The sequence below is a fragment of the Danio rerio genome, chromosome 8, assembly GCF_049306965.1.
Source record: "Danio rerio strain Tuebingen ecotype United States chromosome 8, GRCz12tu, whole genome shotgun sequence".
NCBI lineage: Eukaryota > Metazoa > Chordata > Actinopteri > Cypriniformes > Danionidae > Danio > Danio rerio.
In genome coordinates this window covers 10,641,189-10,657,468 of record NC_133183.1, presented here as the reverse complement: position 1 = coordinate 10,657,468, position 16,280 = coordinate 10,641,189, and the positions used below count along the sequence as shown (strand labels likewise).

The 16,280-nt window shown below is 37.1% G+C and overlaps 1 protein-coding gene across 3 annotated transcripts in view; it reads left to right on the top strand.

The window, feature by feature from the left end:
• The window catches only part of slc6a8 (solute carrier family 6 member 8), a 67,986-nt gene that overhangs the window by 19,005 nt on the left and 32,701 nt on the right, over window positions 1–16,280 (top strand). For all 3 annotated transcript variants that reach the window (XR_012383790.1, XR_012383789.1, NM_001327868.1), the window contains exons 2-4: window positions 6,960–7,091; window positions 8,159–8,423; window positions 13,774–13,906. Coding sequence is in view for 1 of the 3 variants with exons in the window: in NM_001327868.1 (NP_001314797.1) it covers window positions 6,960–7,091; window positions 8,159–8,423; window positions 13,774–13,906 (530 nt within the window). In the remaining 2 variants the exon portion in view is untranslated. The remainder of the gene's footprint in view (window positions 1–6,959; window positions 7,092–8,158; window positions 8,424–13,773; window positions 13,907–16,280) is intronic.

Below are 16,280 nucleotides of genomic sequence, written 5' to 3'. Positions count from 1 at the left end.
TGTAATAGTTTAAAGTTGATTGTCTGTTTTGGTATTGTATGTTGGTGACGCAGTGGCGCAGTAGGTAGTGTCGCCTTACAGCAAGAAAGTCACTGGTTTAAGCCTCGGCTGGGTCAGTTGGCCTATCTGTGTCGAGTTTGCATGTTCCGGGTGCTCCGGTTTCCCCCACAGTCCAAAGACATGTGGTACAGGTGAACTGGGTAGGCTAAATTGTCCTTAGTGAATGAGTGTGAATGAGTGTGTGTGGATGTTTCCCAATGATGGGTTGCAGCGGGAAGGGCATCCACTGCGTAAAAACGTGCTGGATAAGTTGGCGGTTCATTCTGCTGTGGCGACCCCGGATTAATAAAGGAACTAAGCCGAAAGGAAAATGAATGAATGGTATTGTATGTTATTGTAATAAAACCTTGTAATAAACTGTCAGTACATTTTCTGTTATTTTACAGATATTAATTTCTCTATATATTATTTCTTATACATTATATGATTTCAAACTACTTAAATGTCTATAAAAGTCACTTTGTTCAACTGTAGAGTTGAATTTTCAACATCAAAAGTCAACAAAGCAGAGATCAACATCCTATAATGCAATTCACAAACAAAAAAAAATATATATAGTTTTTTTCAGTTTATAATTTTTCTCTGTATCATATTTTCATTATATAAAGAGACAAACTTGATCTCGAGAGCTGCTTTGACAGATATTTCACCATGCATTTTACTGTTTTTGTGAGAAAACCATTAATGTTTACACAAAGATTCCCACAAGCATTTTTACAGCAATAAAAGTTTGGCTTAATTTGAAGAAATAATGACTGAAATATATATTCTACAGTGTAATGTACGTCTATTAATGAAAAATAGTAATTACACGCTTCATCCATGTCTGAAATGTTAATAAAAACAGAATTTGAAAAACTAAGGGTGCTTTTACACCTACACTTTTGTTTCGGAACCTGTCTCGTTTGCCCAGTTAGCGCGGTTCATTTGGCATATGTGAACAGGGCAATCGCTCTCTGTTCCGCGCCAGAGTAATCGGTCCGAGAACGCCTGAGTGAGGTGGTCTCGGCTCGATTAAAACGAACCCTGGAGCGGTTCGATTGTAATGAAAAAGCGATTCGGTCCGAGCGCGGTTATATCACAGTGTTTTATGGATATGTAATAGGCCTACGGCTATATGAAGAGAGAATTATTAGTAGGGCGGGAAGTTTCGCAAGTCTCCGGATGCCCGCAAACAAGTGATGATCTCCCGGTAATCTCGCGTCTACCTCCCGGTCCTCATATAGGCATCGTCGCGCACCATTCTCACCCCTCCCCCACCACATCTCTCCTCAGACACGTCGCACGCGCACCTTGTCAAACACCACCAAACCACCACCTCTCCTGTCAGCTCGCACGTGACTTGTTTTAGCTCTTTTGGTCCGATTAGAAACTTTACAGTGTGAAAGCGAACCGCTCCAAGAGCAAAGAGCAACAATGTAACATTTGTAATCTCTGTTTCGAAACAACTGAATCGATTCAAAGGTGTGAAAGCACCCTAAATGTTTATTTTAATTAATTGCATGTGCTATTAGATTGCTATGACGTACAAATTAAACATTAAAATTGAGTGCAGAAAGATTCCAAACATTAACATTTATATTTACGTATTTTAAGATTTTTAGGTAGCACTTAAAAACTACCATCAGGATTCACCAAAGACACACTATCAAAATTATGTGATCAGAAAGTGGGGTCATTTCAAGAGTTCACACTTAGCTGATGATTGATTATAAAGCTTGTTTGGCAATGTTTAATGTTTTTTAATGTTGCATGTTTTATGCAAGGCGAGAGGGAATTTTGGCTCAGGTAGATCTCAAGAACTCCCCTGTTGTAGTAGCTAATGAACAGATAGTGATTGGTTTTAACTGATAACTACTTACTAGGAGCATGTCTATAGTGCCGATTTGCATTAGCCAATTAACTTAAGTTGCATGTCTTTAGACGGTGGAAGGAAACAGGGGAACCCGGGGGAAACCCACATGAGCATGGAAAGAACGTGTAAACTCCGTACAGAAACGTTGGCTGGCTTGGTAAGGACTAGAACCAGTGATGTTCTTGCTGTGAGGCAAAAGTGCTAACCACTGGGCCACCGTGCCACCCATCTAGAAAAAGAGGAGGAGTAGGGGTGGAAGGGGGGATTCTTTAAAACGAAGATGGCTGTTATATGGAATTTTTACATGGGTATGTATAGTAGCTTTAGAATCGTAAATTGAATAATGCAGGACTGGCTGCAAACAATCATAAGCACATGATACTCTCGAAATTAGTTTATAAATAAACTTCACTTAATTTAGATTTTCTGGTTTTTATTTTCTTTTTTTAATTCGATTTTTTTTCCTCAATGTAACTTATTTACTCTTTCTATGCTGCCTCTCGACTGACCTGGGGTCCAATTTTGTTCATGTAACCATGTTGTGAAGAAATAAAAGGCTTATCATCATCATAATTATCATCTTCAATATTCTATTCTTCAATTTTTATTTTTATTTTTAGATAACATTCATCGTAAAAGAGTGATAAGTAAAATCATGCAATGTATTTAGTAAGCTTTGCTGAACTTATTTAAGGTTTGCATCTTCATGTAATGCTAAAAAATGCATTCAAACCTGTTTGCATTTTAACCGACACGATGGGTTCATGGTTAGCACTGTAGCCTCACAACAAGAAGGTCGCTGGTTTGAGTCCCAGCTGAGGCAGTTGCCGTTTCTGTGTGAAGCTGACGTGGGTTTACTCCGGGTGCTTTGGTTTTCCCCACAGTCTAAAGACATGCACTATAGGTAAATTGGGTAAAACAAATTAGTTTATCAGTGCTGGGTTGCTGTCGCTATGTGAAGCTCTGGAATATTCTGGAATAGCTGTTCATTCCGCTGTGGTAACCCCAAGAGTTGTAAATATATATATATATATATATATATATATATATATATATATATATATATATATATATATATATATATATATATATATATATAAAAATATGATTATATGCATAAAACATATGCCACAATAGTTGGTGGTTCATTCCACTGTGGTGACCCCTGATAAATAAGGGACAAAGCGAAGGAAAATGAATGAATGAATATTTACAACCCACTATGTGCATTTATCACCGCTGTCTCCAGTTCAGTTCTATGAGCAGAAAGGTTATCATCTCTGCAGAGAATACCATGGATAAAAAGAGCCCATAATGAAAGCACAGTCAAATGCTCCACGCTCTCGACGTCAGACACTGCAGTACGCGTAACCGTGTGTGTGTGAGTCACGCTTGTTCTTATTCAGCTCTACATGTTCACGCATTGACCCGCAGTCACATTCTCATGCATCATCCTCTCGCGGGGCATTAGCCATGCCATCCTCTTTTGTTTGCAAATCACAAGCCCACATATGCATATTTTCCTTCATCCAGCGAGCGGCAGAATCTGGGTTTGTCATCGGTCAGTGCAGCACATTGTGTCCTCTGCTTATTTCAGTAGGCAGTTCATCAAAAGCCTTCATTCTGAGTCTCGACTCCCAACAAAAGCTGTTGTTTTCTCAATGGAAGAGCTCCCGGACACTCGTTTCATTCATCTTGCTGCTTGTTGCGTTACGTTTTTAGACCTTCTCACTTACATGTGCCTTAAATTGGCTGTGTAGCCGCTAGCCTGCAGAGCTAGCATTACGTAAGCGTGTCACTTCATCCCTTTTTTTCCTCCCTCTCCTTTGTATTCCTTTTTTTCCCACTCTCAGTCACGCACAAATTGTCCTTCTTTATCTATTTAATTTGAATTAAGAGCAATGTAAAAATAACAGCACAATACAAAGAAGAAAAATAAATCGAAACAGATGATGAAACAGATTAAATATGGAGCTCAAAAAGCTTAAAAAAGCTGTATAAGTATTTTAGGGAGTTTGCATGTTCTCCCCGTGTTGGCGTGGGTCTCCCCCGGGTGCTACAGTTTCTCCCAGAGTCCAAAAACATGCGCTATAGGTGAATTGAATAAACTCAATTGGCCGCAGTGTATGGGTTCATGTGAATGTGAGAGTGTTTCCCAGTACTGGGTGTTTTGCTGCTGGAAGGGCATCTGCTATGTAAAATATATGCTGGAATAGTTGGCGGTTCATTCCTCTGTGGCGAAATAAGGGAATAAGCCGAAAGAAAGTGAATGAATTATTTTTACTATTGATAAATGGAGAAAGGGTAGGATAATAAAAGTTTTAAATATAAAGCTTAATGTCTAAACATTTTGAAGAAAAATAAAAGAAATCAAAAATATACAAAGCAGGTGCATAAATAAAGCATCACTCTTTAAAGGAAGAGAATAAACAATTTATAAATGTTGGTTGTTTTCAAAGCCTTTTTAGTGACTGAAGTAGAAATAATCTTAAAATAATGCAGCACTTGAGTAAGAAACATATAAAAACAATACTTCTGGTTTGTAAACTTACTTTTCAGTATATCAGATCTTGTTGATAAAATAAGAAGATTAAAAAATACATTTTCTTTTTTTTTTAATGTAAGAATTCTGTTTTGAAATTATCAAAACATTTTCCCAAAGTAAGGACAAATCTTTATCAATGTTTTCAGATACAAAAAGAGAAAAGTATTTCTACTGTAAGTTAGAATAATTGAATTGCCAGAATAAATAAACAAATCTCTGGGTAATGTTTATTTTAAAACAATGTGCATTTCTTAGTGTGCCTGACACAGTTGAGTGGGCTTGACAAACCACCTGTAGAAAACACACTCTCACTTTTCCAGACACTTGCACCAGTTTAGCACCAGACATTTTCTTACAGTCCCTCCATATCTCTATAAAAACATTACATTTCTGACCGTACCTCACACAGGTGAGTGGGCTTTACAACCCCCCTGTAGAAACACTCTTCTCTACATATAAATGGGATACTTTACTTAAACTCAATCTTACAAGGACTCAATAAGAAAAACAATGTTTACATGGGAATGTACATCAAATCTTGCTGCACTACTTGTTTTCTTAAACTTTAAATATTTCTTTTGCACAATATTGTTCTGTCTTATGTACTTGTACAGTCTGTTAAGTATCTATAGTGTATTTATAATTAGTAGTTAGTATATTTAGATTGACGCTCTGGTATGTTAGTTATGTTTAGGTTGAAAATAGCTCTTGCACTCACCGGCCACTTTATTAGGTACACCTGTCCAGCTGCTTGTTAAAGCAAATTTCTGATCAGCCAATCACATGGCAGCAACTCAATGCATTCAGGCATGAAGACATGGTCAAGACGATCTGCTGCAGTTCCAACAGAGCATCAGAATAGGAAAGAAAGGTGGTTTAAGTAACTTTAAAAGTGGCATGGTTAGTATAGTATAAACTAAGGTGTACCTAATAAAGTGGCCGGTAAATGTATGTCGTGTTGTTGTTTTTTCCGACAATACGCACAAACACCCTTACTCAAGCCAATGAGTGCCAGGTGACATCACAAAGACTTTTCATTTAGCACGCTAGTGGATAATCTGCACCGCACTAGCATCCAGCCCCCTCCATAAGCCGCTGCTGTGTCTGTCAATCTCAGATCAGTAGAGCGGAGGGTTATTGCTGCCGACGCGTCAGTGTGATGCCGCAGACCGCATGATGAATGCTAATGCAGCCAAATCCACTCTGACGTGCCAACATGTGAAGTAGCTCATAATCACAATAGACCCTGATGTCGTAATACTTTGACGATGTGTTTTTTTGCATGAGGTCGATTGGCTTCATGCATCATGAGACACGGTTATGTTTCTTGGTATTATTATATTGGTGCTTTATGATCCCTTGTGACTGGAAAATGCAGTTCTTTGCATGTCATAAGCAGCGTTTGACCTTCAAAATTGATCAGGTTTATTTTAAGACATGTTGCTGTTTTCATTGTGAGAAAACCGTTAAAGAGATAGTTCACTCACCATTTACTCACTCTTAAAGGGATAGTTCACCCAAAAATGAAAATGATGTAATCGTTTACTCATCCTTAACTTGTTCTAAATCTCTGTGAGTTACTTTTTCCTGTTGTGCATAAAGGAAGATATTTAGAAAAATGTTGGAAACCTGTTGACTCCCATAGTATTTAGTAGTCTGGATGTCAATGGTTATAGGCCTTCTAACATTCTTATTAATGTTTTCTTTTGTGTTTAACCGAAAAACAAACACAGAAAGGCTTGGAACCCTTGAAGTTGAGTATATAGTGAGTAAATTTACATTTTAGGCTGAACTATCTCCAAAATGATTATTCATTTATTTTCCTTTGGCTTAGTCCCTTATTTATCAGGGGTCCCCACAGCGGAATAAACCACCAACTATTCCGGCATATGTTTTCACAGCAGATGCCCTTCCAGCTGCAACCCAGTACTGGGAAACACCTATACACATATTCACACACACATATTCATATACTACACCGAATTTAGTAATCCAGTTCACTTATAGCGCATGTGTTTGGATTGTGGGGTAAACTGGAGCACCTGGAGGAAACCCACACCAACACATGGAGAACATGTAAACTCAGAACACACAGAGATGCCAACTGACTCAGCCGGGACTCAAACCAGCACCCTTCTTGTTGTGGGGCGACAGTGCTAACCACTGAGCCACCATGCCGCTCCCAAAAACGATTTCTTTTTTTGGGGGGGCTAAATCCAAAAGAAGATATTTTGAAAAATAAATATAACCAAAACGTGGGTGGTCCCTGTTAATTTCCATAGCAAGGAGTAAATATTGTACTATGGAAGTCAATTGGTGACATAATTGTGATTTTTTTGAAGTACTGTTTCTTTAATGCATTGAATTATTTCAGACCTTTTCATCTAAGCTCACTTACTTTTCACTGAACATCTAAAATGTTTCAGAAAGGTTAAGTGAGTTGCAAATGTCTTTTCATATTATGTTTAACCCTGTTTTTCCTTCTTTTCTGTTGTACAGGAGTCTTCCTCATTCCCTATGTGTTATTCATATTTCTGGGAGGCATTCCGATATTCTTCCTGGAGATTGCGCTGGGACAGTTTATGAAGGCTGGAAGCATCAACGTGTGGAACATTGCCCCTCTTTTTAAAGGTTTGTCTTTTACATTTCGTACTTTAGTTGCACTTAAAACAATGCACGTTCATTCTTTATTTAAAGTAATTAAATATTTAATATTAATAATAATAATTAAATATTTAATAATAATAATTAAATAAATATTTAATAATAATTAAATATTTAATGATAATAATAATAATACGCTGTATGGATACCTGTTATGTTAATGTTCAAAATTAACCTGATTTAACATTCACAAACTGGGATTAAAGCGTCTTTTATAACTGTGCTGACATGCGGCTGTGGTGAAAAATTACAGCGATTTTACCGTCTTTAACTTACTTTATTACAAACATGCACTCTCTTAAAAAAACGTTTTAAACTCATTCTTGATCACGATTGATGATGACTGATGATCAGAGAGAGCTAAACAGATCTGTTAGTCCTGGTTGCTTTGCGCAAGTCCGGTCTTGTTGATATAATTATACTTGTTACTACGGAGACATGTTAATGTGTGTCTGTCAATCAATTAGGTGGGCAGGGAAAAGTTGTGGTGAGCATCAAAATGGGAGGGATTTGGATCTTATTTTAAAGTTAGGACATTTTAAAAAATAGACTTACTGTCTTTATATCACCCCAATATGACTGTGAACACATACTAACACACAGTAGTCCTGTCCAAACAGCTTACAATTTTCATCATAAGTGACCTTTAAATCATAAGCAGTGTATAAATACAGGCATGATAGAACAGGTAAAAAAACCAGGTATAAATGCCTCACCTTAAAATTTCTTACATTATTTAAAACACCAGGCAACTGTAAATGAGACATATTTTAATACAAGTCAATGAGTGGGAGGTTTGAATGTTTAATTGAAGGTGTGTTTTGGTATGCACATTTGTAAAACCGTGACGTACAATTTACCCCATGGCGGTTCTACTGTTGTTGTAAACAACTGTAAATCAAAGCTAACTCTTTTACTGGTATGATTTACCAGTACACAATACTGTACACCTGAAGGGGTTTCGTTTGGTGTGAAAACGAATTTTTGGAATGCCTTTACCTTGAGTAACATTGTCCTTTGCTGGTTTGTTTCAGGACTCGGTTATGCCTCCATGGTGATTGTGTTCTTCTGCAACACGTACTACATTATGGTTTTGGCCTGGGGTTTCTACTACTTTATCAAGTCCTTCAACGCCACACTGCCCTGGTCCACCTGCGACAACCCCTGGAACACAGAGAACTGCATCGAGATCTTCCGGCAGGGTGACTGCAAGAACGGCACAATTGGAAACTCCACATTCGGCAACCTGACGTGCGAAGAGCTTGCTAATGGCCGCTCTCCTATCATTGAATTCTGGGAGTGAGTCTTTTCTCTTGCCATTAATCACAAGCAGGGCCGGTCAGAATCTGCGGGCATTATTTGCTACAACATTTCTGCACAGAACTTTGTAAAAAAATTGTATGCAGAATGATCAGTCTCTCATATAGCATATCTTCTATAATACAGATAATATTACTTTACAAGGGCGAGGCAGTGGCGCAGTAGGTAGTGCTGTCGCCTCACAGCATGAAGGTCGCTGGGTTGCTGGTTCGAACCTCGGCTCAGTTGGTGTTTCTGTGTGGAGTTTGCATGTTCTCCCTGCCTTCGCTTGGGTTTTTTCCAGGTGCTCTGGTTTCCGGTACATGTGGTACAGGTGAATTGGGTAGGCTAAATTGTCCGTAGTGTGTGTGTGTGTGAATGTGTGTGTGTTAATGTTTCCCAGAGATGGGTTGCGGCTGGAAGGGCATCCGCTGCGTAAAAACTTGCTGGATAAGTTGGCGGTTCATTCCGCTGTGGCGACCCAGCATTAATAAAGGGACTAAGCCGACAAGAAAATGAATGAATGAATTACTTTACAAAACTGTATTATACATAAACCAAATAAACGTGCATATTATTTGATAATACTAAATACCGATATAAAAATAGTATATATTGTATACTACATTATATATTTTATGCAGATGAAATCTGAATTATTAGCCCCCCTGTGTATTTTTCCCCAATTTAATAAATTATTTAATAAATTTCTTATAACTGATCTTTAATGATGACAGTACATCATATTTTACTTGACATTTTTCAAGATTAAGCAAGTCTTTGTATAATGATGGTTTGTTCTGTAGACAATCATAAAATTAATGCTTAAGGAGGCTAATAATATTGACCTTAACTGCTTTCATTCTAGCCAAAATAAAGCAAATAAGACTTTCTCCAGAAGAAAAAATATTGTAGGAAATACTGTGAAAAATTCCTTGATATGTCAAACAACGTTTAAGAAATATTTGGAATTAATAATTATAATTCACAGGGAGGTGAATAATTTTGACTTCAACTGTGTATTTTTTGTTACACACATTTACATGAGTAAATAAATAGATTGAATGATGGGAAATTTGCAGAAATCTGTGCACGTAGATTCTGTGTGAGCCCTATCATAACCAATCAACATTTCAAATTGCTTTTATGTAAGAAGCACTAGTGACAAGATTAATGAGTTCAGTTCAGCTTTGTTTGTATAGCGCTTTTACAGTGTAGATTGTGTCAAAGCAGCTTCACATGAATGGTCAAAGTAAATTGGAACAGTGTAGTTCAGTCTTTTTAGTGTTTAAGTTCTGTTCAGTTTAGCTCAGTTCAGTGTGGTTTATCTGAGTTCTTGTTGAATGGTTTGTTTAAAGCGAAACTAGTGGTGTGTGAAATGCTCAGTTGTCGTGCATTTGGCTTCAGTCCAAATGTGTTGCTCTTTGAGCATGTTGTTCCTTGTTTGATGTTATTTTCACTTATTAAAGGTCATTAGGTTCTTTTAATTCTGGAAATTACAGTATATAACCAAGCAATATTTGAAATTCCTTCCTGATTTACACTTTTTTGTATGAACCACTTGTTAAAAGATGACGTTTATGACGTTCTTGTTAAATGACCTGTTGAAACTAGGTGTGTGTGAGATGCCTAAATGTGTGGTGCTTTGAGCATGTTTTACTTACTATTTTCATAATTTAAGTTGCTTTAAGTGTCAATGACAGATGAATCATTTATATATACAGTGCTCAGCATATATGAGTACACCCCTCACAAGTCTATCTTTAAATTTCATATTTTCATAGGAAGCTATACAATATTATATTTGTACGGATACATTAGATTAGTCGGTACTGAAGCCAAATCTGAAGCTTATGCAACAAAATAACGTACGATAAAGGTCCAAAAACTAGTAACCAACCAAATTTATATGTTAGAGAAAAATATTAAATACAAATTTTAAAAAGATGAAAAATTAAGAGAAGCAAAAAAATATAGATTTTTTTTTTTTTGAAATTTCGTAGGTTTATTTTATTCTTGCAATATTTCGCTTAAATTTAATTGTAAATAAATCTTTCAATTTCTAAAAATGTTTGGTGACTAAAATACATATATTTTTTTTATTTATCTGATTAATAAATCTGTTTTGTTTAATAGCACCAAAATACATTGCCTATATTCACTGAGAAATGGATAAAAATTTATTTTCAAAATGGGGTGAACTCAATTACTGTATGCCGAGCACTGTATATATATTTCACAAAGGGGCTATATATAAATAATATTTTAATATAAAATATTTAAATATATAATTATAAAATAAGAATGACACAGTGGCTCACTGTCACCTCACAGCTCATAAGATCCATGAGCCCGGGGCTCCCTCCTGTTTGCAGGGTGAGAGGGGAGTTTGAGCTCAGGTAGATCTCGATGAACTCCCCCCTTATTTAGAGCTGATGACAGATTATAAGTTGCTCTTCACTTATCACACATGCCTGTGGACTGTGGGGGAAATCTGAGAACTCGGGGGAAACCCACACGAGCACAGGGAGAACACGAAGACTCAGAAATGACAACTGGCCTTTTAAGCATTTGAACCAGTGACGTTCTTGCTGTAAGGCAACAGTACTAACCACTGGGCCACTATGCCGCCCTATAAAAGGAAAGATGAAGGAGTATGGTTGGAAGGGGCGGATTCTTCAAGGTGAAAATAACTAAAGTAAGACACTCTGGGTATTTATAGTTAGGAATCATCTGATTGGTGAATTATGTCTTAGCTAATGCGGCACCAGTCGTGATCAATCATAAGCATGAAATTAGTTTATAAATAGACTTCACAAAATTATTAGTTTTCCCTTTAATATTTTGACGTTTAATAGCATCAATACATATAATTCGTAATATATTGACATTAATATTCTTCATATTTTTACATTTTATACATGTTGCAAAAATTATCTTTAAAACGCCAATCTAAAAAATCTGAAAGTCACAGTATATAAACAGAGTTTATTTGAAACGCCTTTCATTTTAATGCAAGAGATTCCTGTGCCTTTGTGGTTAAAATTTAAAATGCATTTTGTCTTTTTTTTATCCCAGATGCTAAAGCCGGTTAGACACTTATTTCGCTCTCTGGTCGTTATGAACCTGTGGCATTACATTTGGTCATGTGGACTCTACAATCCTGGATCTGTGTTTGGGGTTTATGAATCTACATAGGCATTGGTTATTCAAGGTGAAACCTCTGATTTGGAGGGACATCTGTTTTCAGAGCTCGTGGATTGACCGTTCAAAGCGGCTCATGGTTAGTTTTAATGTCATGAGTGACAGAGGATTATATATTATGGGTGTAACAGGTTTAACTTTAATTTTAAAGTCACGTCAGTATAATTTCAAGTACAGAAGTGGGGGGAAAATAAATATGAAATTATTGTTCGTTTTTTTTGGTAGTTTTACTTAGCTTACTGAACAAGTTTAAATAAATACATTTATTTATTTATTTTAAATAAATGTAAACAAATACATTTTAAATAAATAAATACATTAAATAAATACAATTTATACAATTTAAATAAAATAAATACAATTTAAATAAATACAATTTATAAAATTTAAATACATTTAAATAAATACATTTTAGCTACAGTTTAATTCCAATGTCTCTTAAGGTTAAAAAAAAAAAAGTATTACAATTCAGGGCTCAACGATAAGGACTGCCCGATGGCCCGGGGCCAGCATGTGAGATGCTCAGGACAGTAGACAGTATCATTACTGGCCTGATTGGGCCAGTGCTGCCTTGTCACTAAAGTTTCATTTGCCTGCGACTTTTTGTCAGTTGCGTGCAAAAACAGTCTTAGAATCGAGAAACAGTTTGGGTTTTTAAGCCTTCAAATGTTACCTTCTCTGTGATGTCGTAAGCACTATATTGCTTTTCGGTTCCTCTTATCTGATTGCATGTTGTAAGCACGTTATTTTTTTTCCTCAACAACCAGTACAGCGAGACGGCTACATCAAATGCTGATGCTAAAAGAATATAACATACAGATATCATATTTATATGTCATATAAACATATTAAAATAAAATATGGTCATTATACAACAAATATACACTCACTGGCCACTTTATTAGGTACACCTGTCTAACTGCTCATTAATGCAAATTTCTAATCAGCCAATCACATGGCAGCAACTTAAAGCATTTAGGCATGTAGACATGGTCAAGAGGATCTGCTGCTGTTCAAACCGAGCATAAGAATGAGGAAGAAAGGTGATTTAAGTGACTTTGAACATGGCATGGTTGTTGGTGCCAGATTGGCTGGTCTGAGTATTTCAGAAACTGCTGATCTACTGGGATCTACACTTAAAATCAGGAAAGTACACAGGCTTACCGATATTGGACAATAGAAGATTGGAAAAACGTTGTCTGGTCTGATGAGTCTCGATTTCTGCTGCAACATTCAGATGGTCTGATGGTCAGAATTTGGCATCAACAACATGAAAGCCTGGATCCATCCTGCCTTTTATCAACAGTTCAGGCTGGTGGGGGTGGTGTAATGGTGTGGGGGATATTTTCTTGGCACACTTTGGGCCCATTAGTACCAATTGAGCATCATGTCAACACCACAGCCTAACTGAGTATTGATGCTGACCATGTCCATCCCTTTATGACCCCAGTGTACTCCTCTTCTGATGGCTTTTATCAGCAGGATAGTGCGCCATGTCATAAAGCGTAAATCATCTTGGACTGGTTTCTTAAATATGACAATGAGTTCACTGTACTCAAATGGCCTCCACAGTCCTCAGAACTCAATCCAATAGAGCCACTTTGGAATGTAGTAGAACGGGAGATTCGCATCATGGATGTGCAGCAGACAAATCTGCAGCAACTGTGTGATGCTGTCATATCAATATGGACCAAAATCTCTGAGGAATATTTCCAGTACCTTGTTGAATCTATCCCACAAAGGATTAAGGCAGTCCTTAAGGCAAAAGGGGATCCAACCCAGTACTAGTAAGGTGTACCTAATAAAGTGGCCGGTGAGTGTTTGTTTTCAACGATTGGAATAACAAATATGTACATATATGTTCAAATATATTCTATATTCATGTATGAACACATATATAAAATTATAGCTAATGTATTTGAACATATATATTGTAATTCCAATAACTGAAAACATGTAAATGACCATTTATTAAATATTTTGTAATGCGTCTAACATCTACAGTAGGACTATTTATATAAGTGAAAAACAAATATGAACTAGTACCTCATATATCTATAGTTTGCATACACAGCATTGCCATATATCAGATTTCTATGTGGATCTCTGAGTGTTTTTGACTGATGACTGTGCTTCTCTGTCTCAGGAACAAGGTTTTGAACATCTCGGATGGGCTGGATGAGCCGGGCGCCGTTAATTGGGAGCTGATGCTGTGCTTGCTGGCCGTGTGGGTGATGGTTTACTTCTGCGTCTGGAAGGGAGTGAAGTCCACAGGCAAGGTGAGAAGCTCAGTCTTTCTTTAGTGCTCCATATTAAACGTGTGAACTCAGTGTGAGGCGATGGCAGGTATAAGACGCACTCAGTCACATGGACAGCAGAGAATCACATCCCGTCACTGCATCTTAAGCTCAGTTACATAACACTGAGAACTTGCTCATGACCAGAACTGGAGAACACACTAGCTAAACTGACTGCAAGCAAATTCTTTGGGGAAAAAATCAAATATTAATGAAGTTATGAACAAAAAGAAGCCTACTTTTTTAAAAAGGAGGTGATATATAGATATTCCTAAAACTAGGAACTGGGACTTTTAAATATGAAAAATGCACCACGTTCATTAATAATTTGTTAGTCAAAACCTTTGAATTCAGCACATGCTCTCACGCGGAAATTGACTGTCTTGTGTAACCTTCCACAATATACCCCCCTCCCTGTGCATCTCATTATCATAACTCCACCCACCGCTGCACTATCACACTGGCACAGAACAGCAGCATTACAGTCCCTGCGGTGGCTCTGAAGGGACATATCAGAAAGTGCCCCGTCAGAGTGTGTGTGTCGTCGCTTACGAGTGTGTGTCTGCAGTGGGACGTGATCAGGTGCTCGTACTAGTGGCCGACAGCCATATATTCCCTCTCTCTCTCCCTCTCTTTCTCTCAGGGAGGCGGGATCATATGATGAGCATAATATAATCACTTCACTTTATTACTGCTGTATTAAAGGTCATGCTTGTATTATCAGCACACTTCACTGACGTTTGCTTATTACTGTACATTTTAAAAAGGGTCAAACAGAGAGTTATCAGCACATTTTCTTTGGTGTTTGATTAGATTAGGCATTGCAAATATTTTATGGCTTTTTAAATATGCAAATGAGCTTATTACTGTGTATTTAAATTGGGTAAAGCTGAGAGTTTTCAGCACACTCTCTTTGGTGTTTGATTGGATTAGACATTGCAACTATTTTATGGCTTTTTAAATATGCTAATTATTTTTTTGTTCTTGTTAAACATGACAGTTCTAACATAAAAATCTGAACTTTGGGTATAAAGTCACAGTGTATTTCAAAAATACTGAGAAAAAAGCTTTTTTTTTGTAGAATAAATTGTATAAAATCATGCTAATTATGTTTGAACCACTTGAGAAACTCCTGAATATAGATATAAATCATTTTTTAACAGTTGCGGAATTTGAAATTTATAGTAAAAATATGTATTGTAATTGAACAAATTTTTCAAGTACTATATTGCGGCTGGAACGGCATCTGCTGCTGGACACATGCTGGAATAGTTGGCAGTTCATTTCACTGTGGTGAACCCTGATAAATAAGGGACTAAGCTGAAGGAAACATGATAAAATAAACGCTTCAAAGTATATTTAGGGAGTTTTGTTTTTATTAAGGCTGATTTATACTTCTGCGTCAAGTGCACGTGTGTGGTCTGGCGCAGCTTTCGTACGGTCGCAGATGCCAGCGCCCACCTCTTAAAAAATGTAACTACATGTCACAACAACACAGTTGCGGAATAGGAGCTCAGTAGCAGTGACAAGTGTGGGCAGTTCTGAAATCCGGGAACCCGATGAAGCGAGTGTTTGCAAGTGTGGAGTCCCGTGAAGGAGCTCCAGATGGAAACTTTTGATTTGTGTTTGTACATTACGGTAGCGATCAGAAAATAAAAATAAAAAAACTGCGAAGAAACTCAACACTAATATAGGCAGGACAAGTTTACTTATATAGCACATTTCATTTCAAGTGCTTTACATAAACAAGAATAAAAGAAACAAGAAAATAAAAATGATTAAAAGAATTAAAAACAGATAAAAACCAATGAAAAAACAATGAAAAAGAAAAGAAAGAAAGAAAAAGAAAGACATAGCAATAATAAACAAAATAAAAATCTTCTGTCAGCTAGCATATTGGAAGAGGTATTGCAGAGTAACACAAGATGCAGAAGTATAAGTAAAGTTTCACAAACTAATTTCGAGAGGAGCACATGATATGATAAAGCACGACTGGCTTGTCATCTGTAATCAGTAATAATCCAATCAGAGTGATCCAAGCTTACTATAAATGGATCATTTTCTCCCTACCACTCTAACTTCGTTTTGGAAGAATCCCCCCTTCCACTCCATCTCCTCCTTTTCCTCCCTTTTCTAAGTGGGAGTTCTCGAGACCTACCTGATCTCGGATCCCCTTATATGCTTATTGACTTTATATGCTTGGGAGCCTTGGGCTCAAGTATCTCCGAGCTCAGGGTTCTCTCCCGGGACAGCATACCAAACCTGCTATAAACGCCAAGCATATCTAAGTGGGAACTCTTGAAATGTGTGACTACATTTAAGGCAGACGCCGTCAGTCACGCCGATCACTGCCTTA